This window comes from Eptatretus burgeri, chromosome 16 (assembly GCF_056783735.1).
Source record: "Eptatretus burgeri isolate ZD-2024b chromosome 16, Ebu_testis_v1, whole genome shotgun sequence".
In the NCBI taxonomy this organism is placed as follows: domain Eukaryota; kingdom Metazoa; phylum Chordata; class Myxini; order Myxiniformes; family Myxinidae; genus Eptatretus; species Eptatretus burgeri.
The window spans coordinates 28542885-28563061 of NC_140976.1; the positions used below are offsets into that span (position 1 = coordinate 28542885).

The 20177-nt window shown below is 43.8% G+C and overlaps 1 protein-coding gene across 3 annotated transcripts in view; it reads right to left on the minus strand.

The window, feature by feature from the left end:
* Nucleotides 1-20175, minus strand: part of LOC147010781 (uncharacterized) — an 87776-nt gene extending 67601 nt beyond the window's left edge. For 2 of the 3 annotated variants that reach the window (XM_085860354.1, XM_085860356.1), the window contains exons 1-3: nt 19837-20175; nt 19556-19747; nt 13358-13448 (exon numbers count right to left, since the gene is read on the minus strand). In XM_085860354.1, the coding sequence (XP_085716480.1) occupies nt 13358-13448; nt 19556-19747; nt 19837-19847 (294 nt within the window). In that variant the 5' untranslated portion in view covers nt 19848-20175. Of the gene's footprint in view, nt 1-12354; nt 13151-13357; nt 13449-19555; nt 19748-19836 lie in introns of those variants that run through there. The other variant, XM_085860355.1, reaches the window with a different exon arrangement.
* Nucleotides 20176-20177: the final 2 nt, after the last annotated feature.

A 20177-nucleotide genomic window follows, 5' to 3' on the forward strand; every position in this document is an offset into this window, starting at 1 on the left:
AACCAGAATCTTATATCCAGGTTCCTCCTGACAACTCCATCTTTGCCCTATACTTCTTCAGGTTCCTTCTTGGTCTTCCATTTCATCGTGCTCTCATGTGCAACGAGCGTGCATTTTCCCTTTGCCTGTTTTTGTATCAACACTCCTTGATGCCCGTTCCTTTCGAATTTCACGGTATTTTATTGTCATCGAAATTTTTAAAAAGCCTCGACCTCAATCTAATTTTAAAAAAATAAAAACGTCCCCACCTCTATTTTATTGTTGTGTTGAACCATAATAAAATAATGTCATAAAGCTTACACAGCAAAACAATACGTGGTGTTTTTTAGTTAAAAATAAAAACACAGAACATCAATCTTGCACACTTCAGAAGACAAGTGACATTAACCTTCATGCCATATAAAGAGCAAGTTTTTGATAATGAGACTTTTCAAAGTTTGTTTTGTAAACTTGACGTTATCACAGGTTACTTAGAGAGCTTCAGGTTGAAAATCCACTTAACCGGTGAGCAATACAGCAGGTGACACGGGTACCAAGATTTGAATAATCTTGCCACATCGGTTGAGACAGACACCGGTGTATCCTGACAGCTGTTCTGGTTGGTGAGTTTAAGCTAGTTATTTACCGTATTTGGCAGCGCACTCATGCAATTTAGCACAAACTCTCACATGAGGTGACAGGCACGAGTCGAGAAGATACATGAAAGCTCCCTGCTGCCAAGCAACAATGCAAATAATAGTCAAGGCGCCCTGCCATTTACAAGGCTGCCAAGCAAAATGCTTTGTGGCTCAGAAGAGGATGACAAGGTACGTGCAACCTGCCATTTCTAGACACCCTTTCATGCCGACGTCCTGCAGATAATCATTCATTTGAGAGATCGGTGGACAATGCAACCCTGTCAAAGTGCACATTATACAACTCCGGCAGAAAGATGGCAGAATTTGGAGTTAAAAAGTAAATGAATGTACATCCTTTCATCATGCGAATGTCGTTTGTTACAGACTCAAAAAGCTACTTCAATTGAAAAGTTTAACATTACACAAAAATCCCACGCATTTGTCCTTAAAGTCTTAATTGTTATGGTTTGAACACAGCTTGAGGTCCAATCAGGACGTTCGCATTCCAATTCGTCAAAGATGCTAATTTCGTGTCAGCTCCCCCAAGCCGACATGTATGCACTTTTCTTTAAGCTCTCATTGAAAGTCGTTTCACTGATACATTTACAATCTCCACTTATTGCTACACTTTCAGTAAAATAACCTTCCATACTCCATGATGCACCTTTTCCACAAACCTTAGCGATTGTAAGAGACATGCACCATTTCTCTTTTCAAATAATTATAATAGTAATAACTAGAACGGCACTCTGACATCGAGACGTCGGCCGATGTGCTTCCGCACCACATTATCACATAATAATTATAATACTTGTATGAAGTTTGATTTAAATCCCTTCAGCTTTTCCCAAGTATCGCATTTTTTACCCGGCATGACCTCTTGATCCATCCATCCATTGGGACCATACTACTCTGTGCAGAGCATAAGTGCTGCTTATGCAGTTCCCTGGGCTATTGGGCACAATCCTGCACGGGTCGCCACTCCGACACAGGATATCAGCAAGCTGACACTCATTTTGCCGACCTCGGAAGGATGACAGGCAGAGTCAACCCAACCTGGTATCAATTCAACAGCCGAGCGGGATTTGAACTCAGGATCCTAGGATCCCAAGCCCACCACGCTAACCATGAAGCCAACACCAGGCATGACCTCTTGATACCAAAATTTAATCAGTTTATCCTTGAATCATCATACATTGTTACAAATTTGGAAGTTTACTGCACTCAACATACAGGTCCTATAGATCAGTTATATCGGTAAGTACGTGTTGCCAGTTAGGGTCCCGTCCCTAGTCTAATGGGTGATTAAATGTTCATGCGCTGTGGAGTTATTTTGACAGTTAGGGTTTTTCTTTTACATTTTCCCACCAACATGAACTACAACAGCTGCGGACCACTCCAGCTCCAAATAAAACAACGACGAGAAACCCTCTGCTCCCAGCATTCTCCACGTGCTCACTAGGGGAAGGGTCATACCCCCACCCACCGATTCGCTTGGTGGGGTGCCCAGTAGAGGAAAGGTAGAGCGGTGCCCGAGAAGCCCTCTGCTCCCGGCATTCTCCACGCACTTACTAGGGGAAAGGTCATGCTCCCACCCACCGATTCGCTTGGGGGGGGGGGGCGACAAGTATGGAATAGGTCAAGCCCCGCCTGGGAATGAATCAGGCTTGAGGAGCCCCGCCCGAGAATGATCCATGCCTGAGTGAGCCACGTCCGAGAACGAACCACGCCTGAACGAGCACACCGGAGAGAATAAAAGGGAACAGAGAATCCTCACAGGGGACATCTGCGAGCATCTTCTTCTTCCTCCTCCTCCTCCCGATGATCAAGAGCTTGGACTTCAGACACCATCCACCACCGGAGCTGCAAGGGTGCGCGCCGTCTCTCGGAGGGATACGGAGGAGAGGCTTTCACTGCCAGGACGAGCGCCGAGCAGAGCTGAGAAGGCTGATTGCGGCTCGCCGGTGTCTGGGTTTGGCTCGCCTCTCGCTGGTGCCCGGGCCGACGCAACACGAAGACCACACGAGGTGGACAGGTCCGAGGCAGAATCTGGTCTTCAGCTCGTCCTTTCCATCCGGGCTGGAGGCCTCAATAAAGACCACTTTGGTCCGATTCTTTTGGATGTGTGCGTATGTGTGTTTGTGGCGCCAGTCCATAAGTAATGAATTGTTAAGTGCCTTGCTGTATATATGTGCTTATTAATATTTGGATAATTCTGCTCTTCTGTGTTCCCCTCCCTGCCTATTGTTAAATAAACAGCCCCATTTGTGAAATGTATCCGCTCGTTTGTGTCCTTTCCTCCATTGGCTTAGCGTGCTGCGTGTTGGAAAATTAGCCAGGCTGTTCCCGCTGTAATGGGACAATTGGACCGACGGATCGCGGCGATCAACCGCTCGGGTAGCACACGGTTCGAGTACGCGAAGCGGCTCGTTCCGTACGGGTGCCGTCGAGGGTGTGGAGACTCGGTAAATCGCCACGTGGAAATCTAGGTATTTTGAAAATTGGCAAATAACCCTGTACCACGTAGCAGAAATATTGACGCTTCACAGTCCGATAAGGGACCCGTACTTTTTCGGAGTTTTCCGAAAAGGTACGATCTAAATTCCAGGCGATTGGTTGAGCTGACTCTACTGCTCCATCTAGCGGTCGTGCTCGCAGCCGACGCCCAGCCCCGCAACAATATACCTATGCCAAGTTTTGGTCAAAATGCAAACATTGGTTCACAAGTTAACATGGCAACATAATTTTTACCTAACAGGACCTCTGACCTTTTGCCCCCATAATCTAATCAGTTCATCTTTGCATCATTATACAAAAACAAAAACCTATTATGGGCTGACGGACGCACAGACAGTCGTATGGATAACCCGAAAACATAATGCCTACAGCAACTTCTTCGGCGGAGGCACAATAAAAAGGATTCAGAGCCAAAAACATGATGTACTCCAATAGCTTTAGAAATTTCAAGCACTGCAAGGCAGTGTGACCACTCCTTGGCTTTTTTCACAAGATCTTGGCTATTCGTTGTTCACCTTGGAGTCTTGTTTTCTATAGGTTTTCTTGGCGTATAGGTTTTCTATTATCATCGCTTTTCTGAAACCTTGTGAATTCTTGGCTTTTTTCATTGGCTCACCTTGGCATTTATGAAAATGAGGAGTGGTCACACTGCTGCAAGGAGGTGCCACACTGGCCGGAAACTACACAGAAAAGGCAAACAAAAGGAACTCCAAACATGTGCACAGAGTTTCACCGGTATAAGACCATTTCTTCCTGGTTCAGAGAAATAAATAAATAAATATTATTAATCTATACTGTACATATTTTCTGATTGTGATGGACCATACTTTGTAACAAGGAGTCGCCACTGCCGAAACACTTTATTGGCAAGTGTTATACTGGATGGTTTGCCCTTGCCTCCAAGTAGTATTTATGGCAGGAATTTGGAATTTGGCCAAAGTACTGGCGATAACTCACCTACTCTGTGCAAAGGATACCATGGAATTTTTAACGTCCACAAACTAATACCAGGAGATGGGATGTCTCATCCAACATCCATCCGAGGGATGGCACACACATTGATGAATCACCCTGCCTGTGAGACTGGGTATGAGTGTAGCTGGGTTAACATTCAAACCTATGCTCGACAGCTTAGAAGCTAGTGTGCATACCTGAATGCCATCCCGACACACACACACACACACACACACACACACACACACACACACACACACACACACACACACACACACACACACACACACACACACACACACACACACACACACACACACACACACACACACACACCTTCAAAAAGTGAAAAATACATTGACAACTTAATCACCCGCTTGTGCTGCAATCTTCTTGTCCTGTTGATTTCCCTACTGCGTCTGTTATTCTATAGGCCTCAGCAACTGTATTAAAAAACAAAACAAAATCTGCATCGTCAAATCTAAACCACCAGCTTACTGTTGTTGGTCTTTTAAGCCACAAAAAGCAGGCATGGTAAGGAACCGGTTGAATACCGAGCAGACAGTTTTGGATTTTAAAGTATAGGCATTACTTTCAAAACAAGCTCAAGGATGCAGGGAAAAATAAAAATCCTCTTTCGACAGAATAGGTTTGCGAGAAAGAGCTTTTAAGCATTCCAATAAACTATGAAGCTATTGTCAGCAAAACGCAAAAAAAAAAAAAAAAGGTGTTGCATCACAAAGCTCTCAAGGCTTTCAGAGTGCAGGTTAAGTAAGCTGTCTATCAAACTGTATTTCCTGATTGTCAAATATCCCAAGGTGGAATTCAAAGGAGAATAGCACTTTGGGACGGTGCCCTGGCTGATGAGATTCATGTAAAACTTGAGAAGGGAGCTGGGCACCCACCTCAAAGGGACATTCAAGCCACAATCGTCCATATGTGCTTCAAGGTACCGACGGATGAAAGAAATACAAATATTGCAACACCATGGTTGTTATGACTACCATAATTGTGATATGAAAATCACAGCTCAATCTAACTGCTTCCATATTCTCACCATGACAGCGTTACTGATTGTCGAGCAAATGCGAAATCCAATGTACCACCTCAGAGGAAAAGATCACACTATCCGGGAAGCGAAAGCAGTTGAAACTAGAAGGGCACTGGGTAGAGCGTGCATACCTCAACCATGCAATGCCTGATCCAATAAAACATATCAAGCCCAATAAATACATCGTTTTTTAGCCCCATTACTCAATGGTGAAGAATCACTTAAAAAATGATCAGATCCAGATCCGGATTCGGATCTTCAACAAAATCGAGTCAATTCGTCGTTGTCACACACCCAACGTGTCTACCAAGTTTTGTCCGAATCCGTCCACAACGTTTTGAGATATTGTGCTATATATCGTTTTTAGCCCGCATCTTTAAATGGTTAAGAATCACTTAAATTCTAGTAGTCAGATCCAGATCTTCAGCAAAATGTAATCAGTTTGTCCTGGTCATACACATACACAACCTGCCCACCAAATTTCATCCGAATCCATCCACAACTTTTTGAGATATCCTGCACACAAACAAAATAAACAAACAAACAAACAAGAAGTCGTCGTGCAGTGCATGATACTTGCAAAATCCATAAAACAAATTTGACCTCAAAAATAATTGGTGGTTGCATTAAATGACAAAATATGCAACTTCTCTTTAAATTTCAAGTGAATCGAATGAAACTTGACAATTTTAGAAAGTCTGCCTATGTTGTCCTTTTGGCCTACGTTGACCTCAAAAATAATTGGTGGTTGAATACAGTGACCAGATCTGCAAATCCTCTTCAAATTTCAAGTCAATTGGATGAAAATTGAGGATTTTAGCATTACCACCTTAGTTGTTGACCTTGGGCCTATGTTGACCTCAATAAGAATTGGCTGGTTGAATTCTGAAATTTTTAATTCCTGAAATTTAAAATCTGAAATTAAAATAAAATCTGAAAACCTGAAATTTAAATCCTCTTCAAATATCAAGTCAATTGGATGAAAAAAAAAATGACGATTTTGGAAATTTGACCTCAAAATCAAGAGGCTTCTCAATTGAGACTACCTGTACAACTTGAAATTTCCTGAATATGTTTTAAATTGTGACCTGAAGGCGTTGGACAGACAGACAGAATAATTTTAAAAATCGACTGACCAATATACTTGAAAAATCTTCAATTTTTTTAAGTAACAAACAGACAGAGGGGTGAAAACATAAAGTCCTTCCCTTCAGTGGCAGAGGTAAATATAGCCAAATTGCTATATTATAACATGTAAATATTACCAAAAGCTTTAGCTATTGTTTAGTGGAATATGAGTGCATAAACAAACATTTGAGTTGCATACAAAGAAACAGCAATTATGGTTTCAGCTGATTAAAAAAAAAAGATGTCCAACAGGCTCGTGTGTACCAAAGTGGGTCTGGGCATGCTGTGATTGATATTATTACTAGTACATGTCCGTACGTGCAAAAAAAAAAAAAAAAAAAAAAAAAAAATTCTTTCAAACCGCGAGCCAGAAACAACAACAAATACACAGGCCGTTCCTTCACCCTCGCGTGCCCGTACGTGCATGACCCAGAAATTCACATATCGCAGTTACGATTATTCGCAATATCATTGCAAGGAAAAACACAAAGAGAAGAGAAGAGAGAGAGAAAAAAAGTACGTGCAAAAAAAAACAAACAAACAAACAAAAAAATAAACCAATGTCACCCGCAGGGTGACCCGTATCTTGCAAAAAGGTGACCACGTGTGACTTCTTTAAGGTCACACTGAGGTGAACAGAGCTGCTATCCACCAGGAGCGACTCCTTGAGGAATATCTGCCTACGAGAGATTCCGATGAGAATCGTTCTACAGAGTAACCATGAAAAATATGCTTTTGCCTCATAACGTCACCAAATGACGTCATAATGTCTCAAGCTTGACATATCTAGAAAGCACTCATCGAGGTGTTCAATTTGAGGTACTACACGATATGGTTCCTAAAACTTGAAAATTTGACCTTGGGGTCAAATATGTTTGACCTGAGGCGCTAACCATAAAGGTCAAGGCAAATCACCACCAAAAATTAATCAGCTGAGCACCAGACAATGAACTATATTCCCATGAAGTTTGAAGACGATCCGATCAAAATTACTCAAAAAATAAGGGTTTCGGCGACTCCTCTGATTTGCGACAAAGTGATCTTGATCTTTGACCTTCAAAATTTTATGTGCTGAAAGGGACCTCTATAGGCCTCTGATATGCGAAGTTACAAAAATTTCCAATGATAACTGTGCTCTGCAGAATTTTTTTATACGTGATTACAGACAAACAAACAAACAAACAAACAAATAACAATAAAAATAACATACAAGCTGACTAACATATCTTGCAAAAACTTCGTTTTGGCAAGATAATAATAATAACTTTCAAACAACTACACAGGCCATTTCTTCGCTCTCGTAAACGACGACTGGATTGGGGCATTGTGTTTATCTATAAATGCGCATAAGAAATCGAGAAATTATTAGAATACACCAAGTCATCACTATCCAGAAGTCCGTACGTTGTAACCCATAATGGGGAACGCAGCTGAGGTTCTCTTCCCCATCGGCCACGCCTACGCAGCAACATGTCTTGTCATTGGTTGGTAAATAAATGGCCATAACTTGGGAAGCACTTGTCCGATTAATATCAAACCTTGAAAAGGCACATACTCAGGTCCCCAGCAATATACCTGGCAAGTTTCAATTAGATCAGACCAGTGGTTTTCAATAAACATCGGTCACAGCCACACACACACACACACACACACACACACACACACACTCACACACACACACACACACACACACACACACACACACACACACACACACACACACACACACACACACACACACACACACACACACACACAGCTGGAATTATAGATAGATTATTTTTTTTTTGCCATTCCACGACCAAAACAATTTTCTTCTACTTTTTGTAAAAGCCAAAACACAGTTTTTCCTATTTTATTAGTTATAATTGACAGCATTAAAAGCGCGTTTGAAAATCTCCCAACCCATCCACTCACTTCCCCCAATCACCAAAAGATGGAGAGATTGCAATCGGTGACCTGCAAGAGAGAACTACAGACTGTAAAAGGCCTTTTCTTTTCTATCAACATCTATGGGGAGTTAATTTGAACAAAAAAAAGCTCCAACAAAGCTGAGAGGGGGCGGGACGAGGTCAGGACATGTATGGGAGCATGCGACAGCGGCACGTCACTGCATCCACTTTCCACCAGTACGCCAGGTGGACTCAGTCTGGCCATTCCCCAGGCAGATGCCTGGCCCATCACCAACACCACGACATGCTGATGAACCTGCTGCAACCATGAGGCACGTGGTCGTCCCGCTGGCCTCCTCCACCCATGAGGCTCCCTCGCTGAGAGAATCTGTTGAGCAGGATCAGCGTCAGGAAAACGAGCCACATGTCCATATGGTGCAGCTGAGCACATTGACAATACAGGTGACAAATCTCATTTGAGTCTCTCTCAGCAACCGCTCGTTGGAAACAAAGTCCGACCAGCGATAGCCAAGGATTCTCCAAAGAGACCTGGTACCAAAGGAATCAAGTCTCTGTCTCAGATCCCTGGTCAGAGTCCAAGTCTCACATCCATAGAGCAAGACTGGAAGCACCACGGACCTGAAGACTCGGACTTTCGTCCTTGCACACAGGCACCGGCAGTGCCAAACCCCATGATCCAGTGAATCCATGACTCCCCAGGTCTGACCCATACGTCTGTTGACCTCTGGCTCACAGCCAGCAGAGACATAAATATCACTGCCAAGGTAAGTGAATCTCTCCGTAACCTCAACATCCTCGCCACAAACAGGTACAGACAGGATAGCAGCATCCAAGATGTCATTGAAAGCCAGGATCTTAGTTTTAACCCAGGAAACCCATAATCCCAGCAGCTGCAACTCCTCATTCAGCCCTTCGAGGGGCCCCCAAAAGGATATCCAGTCTCCACAAAGATGACTGCATCATCTGCAAAATCAAGATCTTGACATTCCCAAATGATGCACCACAGCCTGATTTCTCCGACAACCTCCCAAGAATCCAGTCCATACAAGTGCTGAAAGTGTGGGGGCCAGTACACACCCCTGACAGACTCCAATAACAACTGGAAATAAGTTAGAGATGGCATCACCACATCTCACAGCACTCTCAGTACCAGAATATAGCTCAGACATCAGATTGATCAGTTTTGGTGGCACCCCACGAAGACCAAGAATCCTCCAGAAGGCATCCCGATTAACTGAATTGAATGCTTTAGAGAGATAAACATAGGCTACAAGCAGCCTCTGCCGAAACTCTCGTCTGCATTTGGTGAGGATCTGAAGAGCCAGGATATGCAAAATCGTTGACCTCTTTGGTGTAAAGCCTGAATGCACTAGATGCTGATGCTCAAGCAGATGGTGGCGAACCCGATAAAGAATTATCCGAGCAAAGATCTTGCCCGGCTCTGAGAGCAGCATCACCCCTCGGTAGTTGTTGCAGTCTTGGCGATCACCCTTCCCTTTCCAGAGAGGGACAAGGCCCCTCTTCCAGTCAGTTGGGATGATGCCTATGTTCCAGACAGAGCACAGAACTGTGTGCAACAACACGAGTTCAGCATTTCCACCAGCCTTGAGAAGTTCAGCATGGCTGCCACAGATTCCAGGAGCTTTACCCCATTTCAACCGGTTCACCGTTGCCCGTGTTTCCACAAACGAAGTTGGACCACAGTTGATTGGAGGGTCAGAAATAGTAACACCCCTGACATCCAATCCGACAGCTCTTGGATCAGCCTGGTACAGCCGCTCAAAGGAATCGGCTCAGCAGGCCGACACTTCGGCCTCCTCTGTCAAGAGCCCAACACCCGCTGCTCTAACTGCTGTACACCGAGGGACAAGCTTGGAGGAATGCAATGCGCGAATTCCCCTGTAAGCAGGATGAGAATCTCTTAACCACAGGTGATGCTGTACCCCCTCACAGATTCCTCACACACAGGCCTCCTCCACTCTTAGTGCACGTACAGTTTTACGCCTCAGCTCCCGGAACAGCTCAGCTCTGCCATTCAGCCTGGCCCTGTGAGTCTGGTCAATGGAATCCAGTGTCCCTTGAGACAAAATTCTTCTTCGCCCTCCGGTGAGTTCCACGACATCTACTAGCAACATCAAGGATGGTGGTCTTGAAGGCACTCCGCAACTTTTAAGGATCCCACAAAGTACCCAGACCCCCAAATCTCCACTCAGCCTGTTCACAAACTCCTCAGCTACCCTCTCATCCTTAAGCTTGCCAACAGCCAGCCTAGGCTGGGATGAGACCATTCTCCTGGATTTAAGCTGCAACTTCAGAGTTGCTACAACAAGCCTGTGGTCAGTATTGAGAAACTGAGCACTCCGGTCGACCCGGCAATTTTGGATCATCCTCCAGCGACCATCAACGAGCCCATGGTCAATATCCTTTGCCACACCACCAGCGTTGGAATACCAATTCCAGTGATGAGCCTGTGGGTGCTGAAACTATGAACCAGCCACCCTAAGTCCATGACTTCTTGCAAAGTCAAGGAACTTAGTGCTATTCTGGTTCACAGTTCCAGACCCATGGGACCCAACACATGTCTCATAACCATCCCCATCAGTTCCAGTTGATGCAATGAAATCCCCCAAGACTATAAGAGTATCTCGCCTGGGCCCTGGGGCACTGATCAACCACAGACTCGAGTGTGGCATAGAATGCGTCCTTCACGGTGAGATCACTCACCTCAATCAGAGCATATGCAGACCAAGGGAATGACACCCAATTTGTGACGAATTCCTCGTCTCATAATACGCTCATTGACCGGTGTTACCTCAATTATCATTGGAGTCAGCAACAGCAACTCCTTCGGCATGGTAACCATCACAGTGACCAGACCAATAGTAGGTGTAATCACCCACCACAATCTCAACACTATCCGGTCTCCAAACCTCAGAGTGCTGCAAAACTGATGTCCAAACACTTGAGCTCAGATGATAACAAAGACAGGTGATCATGCTGTCTTAGGGATAGGACATTCCAGGCACCCACCGAAAGGGACCACCTCAGGTTTACCCAAGGAAACCGCCGTCTGGTGGACGACACCTCAGCACCCCCCTGACACACCCTACCGCAATCTGACCCAGGAAGGTTACCTTGTGGTTTCCCTCCTATCATCAAAGATTTGGGGTCCCGAAGGCTTTGTCACAATCTCATAATCTGGTGAGTTGCCCTGTGAAGGGAAGCTGCACAGTGGGTACTTCCACGGAGTGGGTTTTCAGATTAAAAAAAAAAAATGCTTTTAGTACGCTTTGCGGAACGACGGGTTTTTAGTGGCCGGAGTGCAAATCCTGCCACCAACCTCCTAAATAGAAGTAACCCAACTGCAGGAGGACGTCCACAGACACAGTTGGGCACTAGATATGAATGGCCGTTAGCTCACAAGGAGCTCCTCCACCCTTTGACAGGTTTTATTCTTCATCCTGCTGGGTATCCACATCCTACACCCTCCTCACCAAGAAATTTGGTGGGGGGAGACAGTTTAATCGCTGACAACCCGACCATGGAACAGGTTAGAACAAGTTGGCAGGGTACCTGTAGCAAGTAACAGATCAAATCTCACCTGACCTGACAATCATTTCAAGCCAATGAGATGAAAATTGAGGATTTTAGCAATACCACCATAGTTGTTGGCCTTGGGCCGATGTTGACCTCAAAAATAATTCACTGGTTTAATTCAGTGATCTGAAATATAAATCCTCTTCAAATTCTTAAAAGCATTTATCCATTGTATATGTCCATATATTTTAAGTGGAAGTAAAACAATGTCTACCAAAGTCTTTGCCCTGTATATCTCGTGTTCCCAACACTTCGATATTTGTGCAAGTTCTTCCATGAGCTTTGGATCACTGTATAATAATAAATAAATGAAATAAATAATAATTCCTCAAAACAAGATCAAAAACTGTACGTCCCATTATTGCACCACATGCATGTACTTGCCCCAAATATCCAAAGCACAACAGCACACAAATTCATTGCAGCACAGCTTGAGTCTTTATTGCGTAGGCAGATGGTGTGCTCTCATCTCTCCCTGTTCCACCATCGCTCACTCTACTGAAATCCTCCCGAGGTACCAACTTGTCATTTTCACCTCAAAACCCTCCGACTCTCCCCTTCACATTCCTCCCTTCATATAAAAAACAAGTTTACAGCAGGACTTCAAACAACATCTTTTACATCTCCTCTCTACTCCATTCCCCCACCCAAAACTTTAATTACTTTTCTCAATTAATCTACCAACACCCCTCCCACGATCCGTTAAACTTCCCGCCAACAAAAATCTACCCTCAACTCTCCACGCCAACCTCTGCAAATAACCTATCCACAAAATGGGTCATATATTGGTCCCTTAATACAGTGTCTCAAACTACTATTCACTGTACATCCCTCTCCTTTTTAATTTTCCTTCCCATCTCTACACATTTGCCCACCCCACCCATTTCCCTTTTGAGGGTGCTTTTTTAGAGGCATGTGACACAGCAAATGTCACAGCAGTAAAGGTCACCATCTGAGCTTGAATGCCAGTTGAAGGTGCTAGCTGCCTGCAGGACTCTGTTCCATAAAACAATTTCCAAGGTACCACCTATGCTACACAGCCCGATCAATCGCACTGTGCCGCTGACAGGCACTCAAGCAAACAAGCCGAGCGAAGCATGCAGAGCCCGGGCAAGGCCAATCGGGTCAATCTCCCCACCAACCCCCATGCAGCTGCCATATCTTTTATCACAATCCTGTTTTTCATTTCCATGGATAGTCACTGACTAAGCTTTTAAACACTACACTCTTAAAAAGATGACATGATCATCGAAATAGTTCATCACATTATGCCTACCAGATATTACAATTGAAGTGTATAAAGAAAGCAAAGACGTAAAATGGAAGAGGATTCATGGTCAAGGAAGTGGAGGGGCATCCAGGAGAGGGAAAGGCTACAGAGTGGAAGAAAGTTGACAAATAAATAAATAAATAAAACAAATGGAAAGCAAAGAATACGAATGAACCAGAAGATCAAATTGAGTGAAAAGGTAGATCGACTGTGGATTAAGAAACAAAATGAAAGGGGCACGAGTCCATGCATAAAGTTAAAATAAATTAAAAAAACCAAAATGAGACAATCTGCCTTTACGACACCATACCTGTGGCTGGCTGGGGAGCTTGGATGTCCCAACAAGCCGGCTGGTTAGACGGGGGATGAGCATGGGGAAGGCAGGCCAACATTTCATGGACCTACACCCACAGAGTAAGAAAGGGTCTCAAGGTCAGGAGAGAAAAAAAAGGATTTTCTTTCAGGAAGCAGGTGCCATCAAGTTCAAAAGGGGACATGTAAATATAAATGCTCAATCATACACAAACTACTTTTCAATGAGTAAAGTTACATATCAAACTACAACGGCAGTTGGTAGAGCGCATACCGCCGCCGGGCAGAACAGTTTACTTTTTGCATCCCACTGATAGGATGGACCTGGATCCAAACCTGAAGCAAAATCTAAATGGCTTGTTCTCATCACCTAACAAACTCATCCACCTAGTTTTGTCATAATCTGTCCACAACGATTTGCAATATCATGCTAAATATAATTTTTGGCCTCATCTCTCAATTGTGAAGAATCACTTTTAAAAAAAAAATTCTTGTATCTGGATTCAGATCTTCACCAAAATTGAATAAATTCATGCTCGTCACACACCCAACCTGTCCACCATGTTTCGTCCCAATCCTTCCATAACCTTTTGAGATATCCTGTTCACAGACAAACAAACAGACAGACAGAAGTGAAAACATAACCTCCATCCACCTCTGGTGGCAGAGGTAATAACTGATTATAAATCACCAAAAAGTCTCCTTACTCAGCTTATCTGATGCTCACCACTGTAGCAGGTGCTAAGCTACAAAAAAGCAAATAATCCATACTTAAAAATCTGCTCAATCAGGTGTCATCACAAGGAAACACCTTTACTGTACTGTATTTGGATGTTGATATGCCCAACACAGGTAATGGCAAACCTCAGTTTATCCGATTCAAATACTTTACCACATAAGCAAGCTCATATTTGGAGTGTCGTTGATAATTCTTAATCTCTGCTATTCAAATTCTTATGATTATTTATGATTTATAATCCGAGTGGGGGGGGGGGTGAATGGAGAAATAAAAAATAATAATTAAAAAAAAAAAAAACAACTTCCGAGATTTCGTCAGTGCCTTGATTAAGCCAATAGCGAGATCCGTCATAATGTATTTACGTATTTACGATATATAGTGTATTTACGAAATTACCATATGATAAATGGAATAATCGTTAAATAGTAACGTGAACTTTTCGAAACTTTAAAGCAAATGTCCGAATATATTTAAAAGTTCATGATAGACGCTCTCAAAAGGCACCGTCAATGCGAGGATGTGGACAGGTGTTTAGTATTCAAGGAGATCCAGATCTTGTATATACAAGTGCCGAGTCCTAGACGTTAAGGTTTTGTCTTCACAAGAAGAAGAACAAGAACAACGCCGAGCTCTCTATAAGCAGCGTTTGCTACGCGAGATGCTGCTAAAAATTTTTTTAAGGATTATATATAAAATAAAGCACTGAAGGTCAGAACACCACAAGGAGCTGAGAGAGTTTGGAATGCAGATTAATGGGTTAATCTGATGATGCAAATGAAGAGACCAAGATAGAAGGCACAACATTTGGAAGTGGCTTTCCAAGCTGGACACAATTAGACTAATCACCAACACGGCATGGACGCAAGAAAAACGAGACAATGGGAGTTACAACAGCAAAGTTGTGCACCCCCCTCACCCCAGGACAAGTTTTTAAGGCTCGACAAATGCAGGTTTTGACATATCATTCATTGTACACAATCCACCTCAAAAATTGTCTACAACCAATGAACCACGGACCACCAATAACATTTCATGACAATTGCTAGCTACGATAGGCAAGCAGGCATATTATCGCTCAAACAAACTTGTGGGACACAGAGAACCTTACCACATATACACAGATATAATTAATGGGAACTTTAAGTAAACTCAATCACTACTACTACTACGACTACTACTACTACTACTACTACTACTACTACTACTACTACTACTACTACTACTACTACTACTACTACTACTACTACTACTACTACTACTACTGGCACCGATTATTCCCACCTTACTGTGGGGTGGGTGAGGAAATGATTTTGGCCCAAGTCGTTAATGAAGCGGCTTGCCAAGCCTGACATTGAAATGAAGGTGGCAGGAATTACGAATTTGTTTGAAGTGCCGGCAATAACTTGCCTAATCTTCACGAAAGACACCGTGCATGTGAGATACAAGTCCACCAATTTCCAGTCCTGGTTGACGAATCCTTTGGCTTAATGAGATGCCAGCGATGGCGGACATGTTGATGCCTCGTCCTGTACGTTAAGACACCAGTGTGACCGTTTATAGCTGGGTCGGGATTCAAACTGAGGTTCGATATCTCAAAAGCGAATGCATATGCCTCTCAGAGTCGAAGATATCCTGCGGGCCACACTGACTACACGGACACATGGGTAACAACCCTGACTTGCAAAACACAGATGTAACATAAGAACCATTGGTGACATAATTCAACCAAACATTTGGAATTATATTTTGTCCAAAGCTCAGTGACAGTTACTCCAGATTTGGGGAAAACTATTCACATGAAAAGGGGTAGGTTGATACTTGAAAGTATCCCCTGAAATATACTTCAACAGAAAGTTGAAAGGATACTTGAACAGGCAATTGCAATGGAGCACGTGAGGATTACAGCAATGTATAACGATATCAATGAACTGTTGTACGAATTATTACAGCAAATAATCGTCATTAATACTTAAAGCCTTAGATTTAGTAGTGGAAAACTGTGCACCAGCAACAATCTTACGAGATGGATTCTTCAATTCCAGGCAAATGCCATCCCAGCAGTACTCTTTTGTACAAAGCATGAAAGCTTGACGTCAAATCCAAGCCATGAATGCCTCATTCGGTCCTTAGCAGGATGATGTCAATACAGTAATTGATAAAAGAGGAGAAAGAGACTGTTGCCTGCAAACCAATGATAAATTTTCTTTGTACTTTCGAACTGTGACAGTGATTTAAGACACCTGACAGTCGAGTCAGCTCTGATGCAAAATGCACCACCGGGAGGAATGACAATGGAGACCCGAAATAAAACGTTATGCGTTGTCAACACTCATCAAAAGAAAAACAAGAAAAATAAATAAGTAAATATTTTTTTAAACCTGTACAAACCTGCGACAATCAGGTACATTCAGTTGAAATGGCTTTGTTATTACTTATTACAAAGAGGAATGCAGCTGCAAACAATGCTCATTTTATATTTTGGTCACCCCCCACCACTGGTGGGACCAAAATAGACGTTTCATAACCCAAGAGTGGCCATCAAGTTATTTAAACCAATCCTGCATAACACAACTCGGTCTTTACACCTCTATCACCCAAGGTGGATGGAGGTTATGTTTTCACCCATTTGTCTGTCTGTTTGCATGAGATTTCAAAACATTGCAGGAGGATTCAGACAAAACTTGGTGGACAGATTGGGTAGGTAACAAGAACAAGCTGATTAGACTTTAGTTCAGGTCTGGATGCAGATTCAGCCCATCAATGGGATACAAAACATAAACTGTTCAGCCTGGCAGAAGTATGTGCTCGACAGAGTGCCATTCTAGTAATTTTGCTAAAATTCCTCCCAACAGAACCAGCAAGCCAAAATTATCTTCATAGTGCTCAATGACTTGATATCCATCATACGAGCACACAAGTACAACCTTGATATCGATCATCAATCATCTTTATATCCAACCAGCTAAACTGTCCTGGATAAACGACACCGCCGCATAAGCAACAAGGTGAGACACACACCTTTGGCAAATGCCATAAAGTGCTGCCTATGATTTCAAATAATATATTTATGGAATTATTTTAGCGTGTTTATGCAGAAACAGATTAAACATTTTTACAGTGCGTCAAAAGCCTTACAGGCAAAACCATTTGCAAATCCATATTAAGAGGTTCATCAAAATAAATTACACAATTAGAAATTTAGTACCTGCCAAGATTTAAAACCTGGTGTTGGCTTAGCAGTTAGGGTAGTGGCTTGGGATCCTAGGGTTCTGAGTTCAAGTCGCGTTGGCTGCTGAATTAACACCAGGGGGTTGACTCAGCCTGTCATCCTTCCGAGGTCGGTGGAATGAGTACCAGTGCAGCAACCAAAAGGCTGCACACATGAAGGGAAGGGGTATCGATGGATTGATTAAATCTGGTATTGGTGTGGTGCAGGCATGATGGGCCGAATGGCCTCCTCCCGTGCCTCAATTCCTTGTAAATTTTGCATACAATATGAAGATAATGCCAAGAATGGTGGAAATGTCATCTGCATACAAGACAAGAAAAATATATAAACTGAATATAGCAACTATGCAGCGGCTTGTGACAGAAGTCCCAGACAAAGACTTTCTGGACTCAGGAGGGGTGGGATGGAAGGAGAACCAAAGGCAAGAGAGGAATAGAAGACCAGCAAGTGAAGATGTCACAGGTTAAAGGTGAACACTAATCTATTCACGCAATGCAAGCCAAACTGCCAACATCACATCAGTTCCAGATGATACATACTCAAAACAGATGAATGAATCTCCCTTGCACAAAGCAGGTAGTTCCATGATTGAGTAAACATAGATGGCACCAAACAGGGAAGCAATGGTTTGTAGGACTTGGGTGACCTCCATTATATATATATATATATATATATATATATATATATATATATATATATATATATATATATATATATACATATATACATGCAGATAAGGTATCTTCGAACTTGACAATCAGGAAGTACCAATGCAAAAATTATTTTAAGAAGTCTGCATCATCCAGAACCATAAGTCAAGGAACGTGACGATTCACAAGAATGAGCAGAGAATGGAAAAATTACCACACTGAAAATCTGGGAAATAAGGGATCCTTTGTGGTTTGGGAAAGCGAGTAGAAGAACAAAAAAAATGATACGGTCAGAGAAACAAATAGTAGGATTGCGCAGTATGACTACATAAGGGATGAGAGGCAAGTAGGGAACGAGTTGGAACTGTGCTGATGCCGCACGAGTCAGCCGTACCTCAAGCAGTGCTGCTGGAAAAGCATCAATCAAGAGCGGCGGGGCGTGGGGTGCCAGCTAGTGTGCAGGGAGCGTCGGGGAGCGCGCCCGGCCCCCCCGAAGTGCTCCAGGCCCTCCTGCGTCTGACGTGACAGTGACGGATTGGAAAGGCTCTGGCGACCGCCATTCCGTCCGTGATGGCAATTAGGCGGATTCAGTCGGACACATAGGGCTCAAGGACGTCTGCTCCCGGTAGAAAGGGTAAAGACAGAGGGGGTGGGGAAAAGAAGGAAAGTGAGACCGGAATAACAAAGAATGAAGGAAATGGGTTAGGCAACGGGTTGGGGGAGGTGGGAGTTAAAAAAAAAAGACTTGAAAGTGGTGAGGAAGGATGAAAACGTGACTTTTGAAGTAAAGCAATGATTTGGTTCAGTGTGAGGTGAGAGTGAGGGGTGGGGGTTGGGCTAATGGACACAAGTGAGAATAATAGAGGTTAGAAGGTCGTTGAGACTTTTCCAGGAGCAAAAACAAAGAGGAAGTGACAGCAAGAAAGTAGGATGTCAGTGGAAAGGGATTGGAGTTGTGGGTGTTGGGGAGGAGGGGTGAGGAAGTGGGAGATAGGGGGAAAGGAATCGGGGTTATAGCTGTTGGTGGGTGGGGCAGTGGAGGTGAGGAAGTGGGAGAGAGTGGAAAAGAAAAATCGAGGTTGAGGGGGGGGGGGAGGGGTGGTGTGAAGGTCAAAAATGTTCCTGCTCTGCACAGCCTCCCCTCCCCTCTCTCCAGCACTCATCGCGACTCCTTGTTCCCATTAGAATTCCCGGGCAGACGTGGAACGCGATCGAACGACTGCGAAACACAATGCGATAGCTCGGGCCTTAGAGGAAAGAAAAGAGAGACAGAAAGAGGGAGAGAGAGAGAGAGAAAGAAGGTGAGAGAAAACAAATGAATAAAAACATATCGTGGAAAGAGCACAGCTTGCCCATAATCGAGTCTGGACACAAGCCGGCATCGCTGGGGCACCGACACTGCACGGGGATAACAACAAGAATCGAACAGAAATCGGATAGCTCGAACCAAACGGCTTGAGGCCTACGTCCGACCCCTGGTGACTTCGCTTTGTGGACAAAACAGCCAGAGGCAGACGAACACACACGGACAGACAGACTTCCTTCAAATTGTTCGTCGATTAAACGTAATGGCCTCACCTGCGTGCCAACAGCGTCCATCCGTCGGTCTGTCCGCTCTCCTCACTGTTTGTCCGACCGTTTCGACGGCCAAGCGCTCCTCCAAGACCCCACGTTGGCTCCTCCCCCTTCCTCTCTCTCGATCTCCTCGAGCTCACTCGCACACGGCTCTCCCGCCAACACCGCCCAGTCTCGTGCTTTTTTATGTGACAACTGACAATGAAACACAGTATTTCAAAATAACACGTTGAACAATTTTATTAAAATTACGATTTTGTCCTTTCGTTCGACGAAAAACTTACATCAACCTCATCCTACTCCCGGATCCGAGGAAAAATAAAAAAACACCAGGCGGCGCGTTATCGCCAGGCGGACTTCCTTCCTAGTTTATTAACTGTGTCGCTAGTTGTTTTAGTTGTACGTGTACTCGATTGGGGTTTGTTATTTTGCAGTTTTATTTTTGCAAACGTAGAAGTTCTATTTCTCCAAATTTTGCTCCAATGTTCGTGTGGTGCTCCTTTGCGTGATATCGACTTGGCGTGTCGACGTCATCACGCAAGCCTTCCGCGGTGACGCGGCATTTTACCCTCGGCATTATCACGTGACAAATCGGAGGAAATAAGTTCAGCTTCATGTTTTTGAA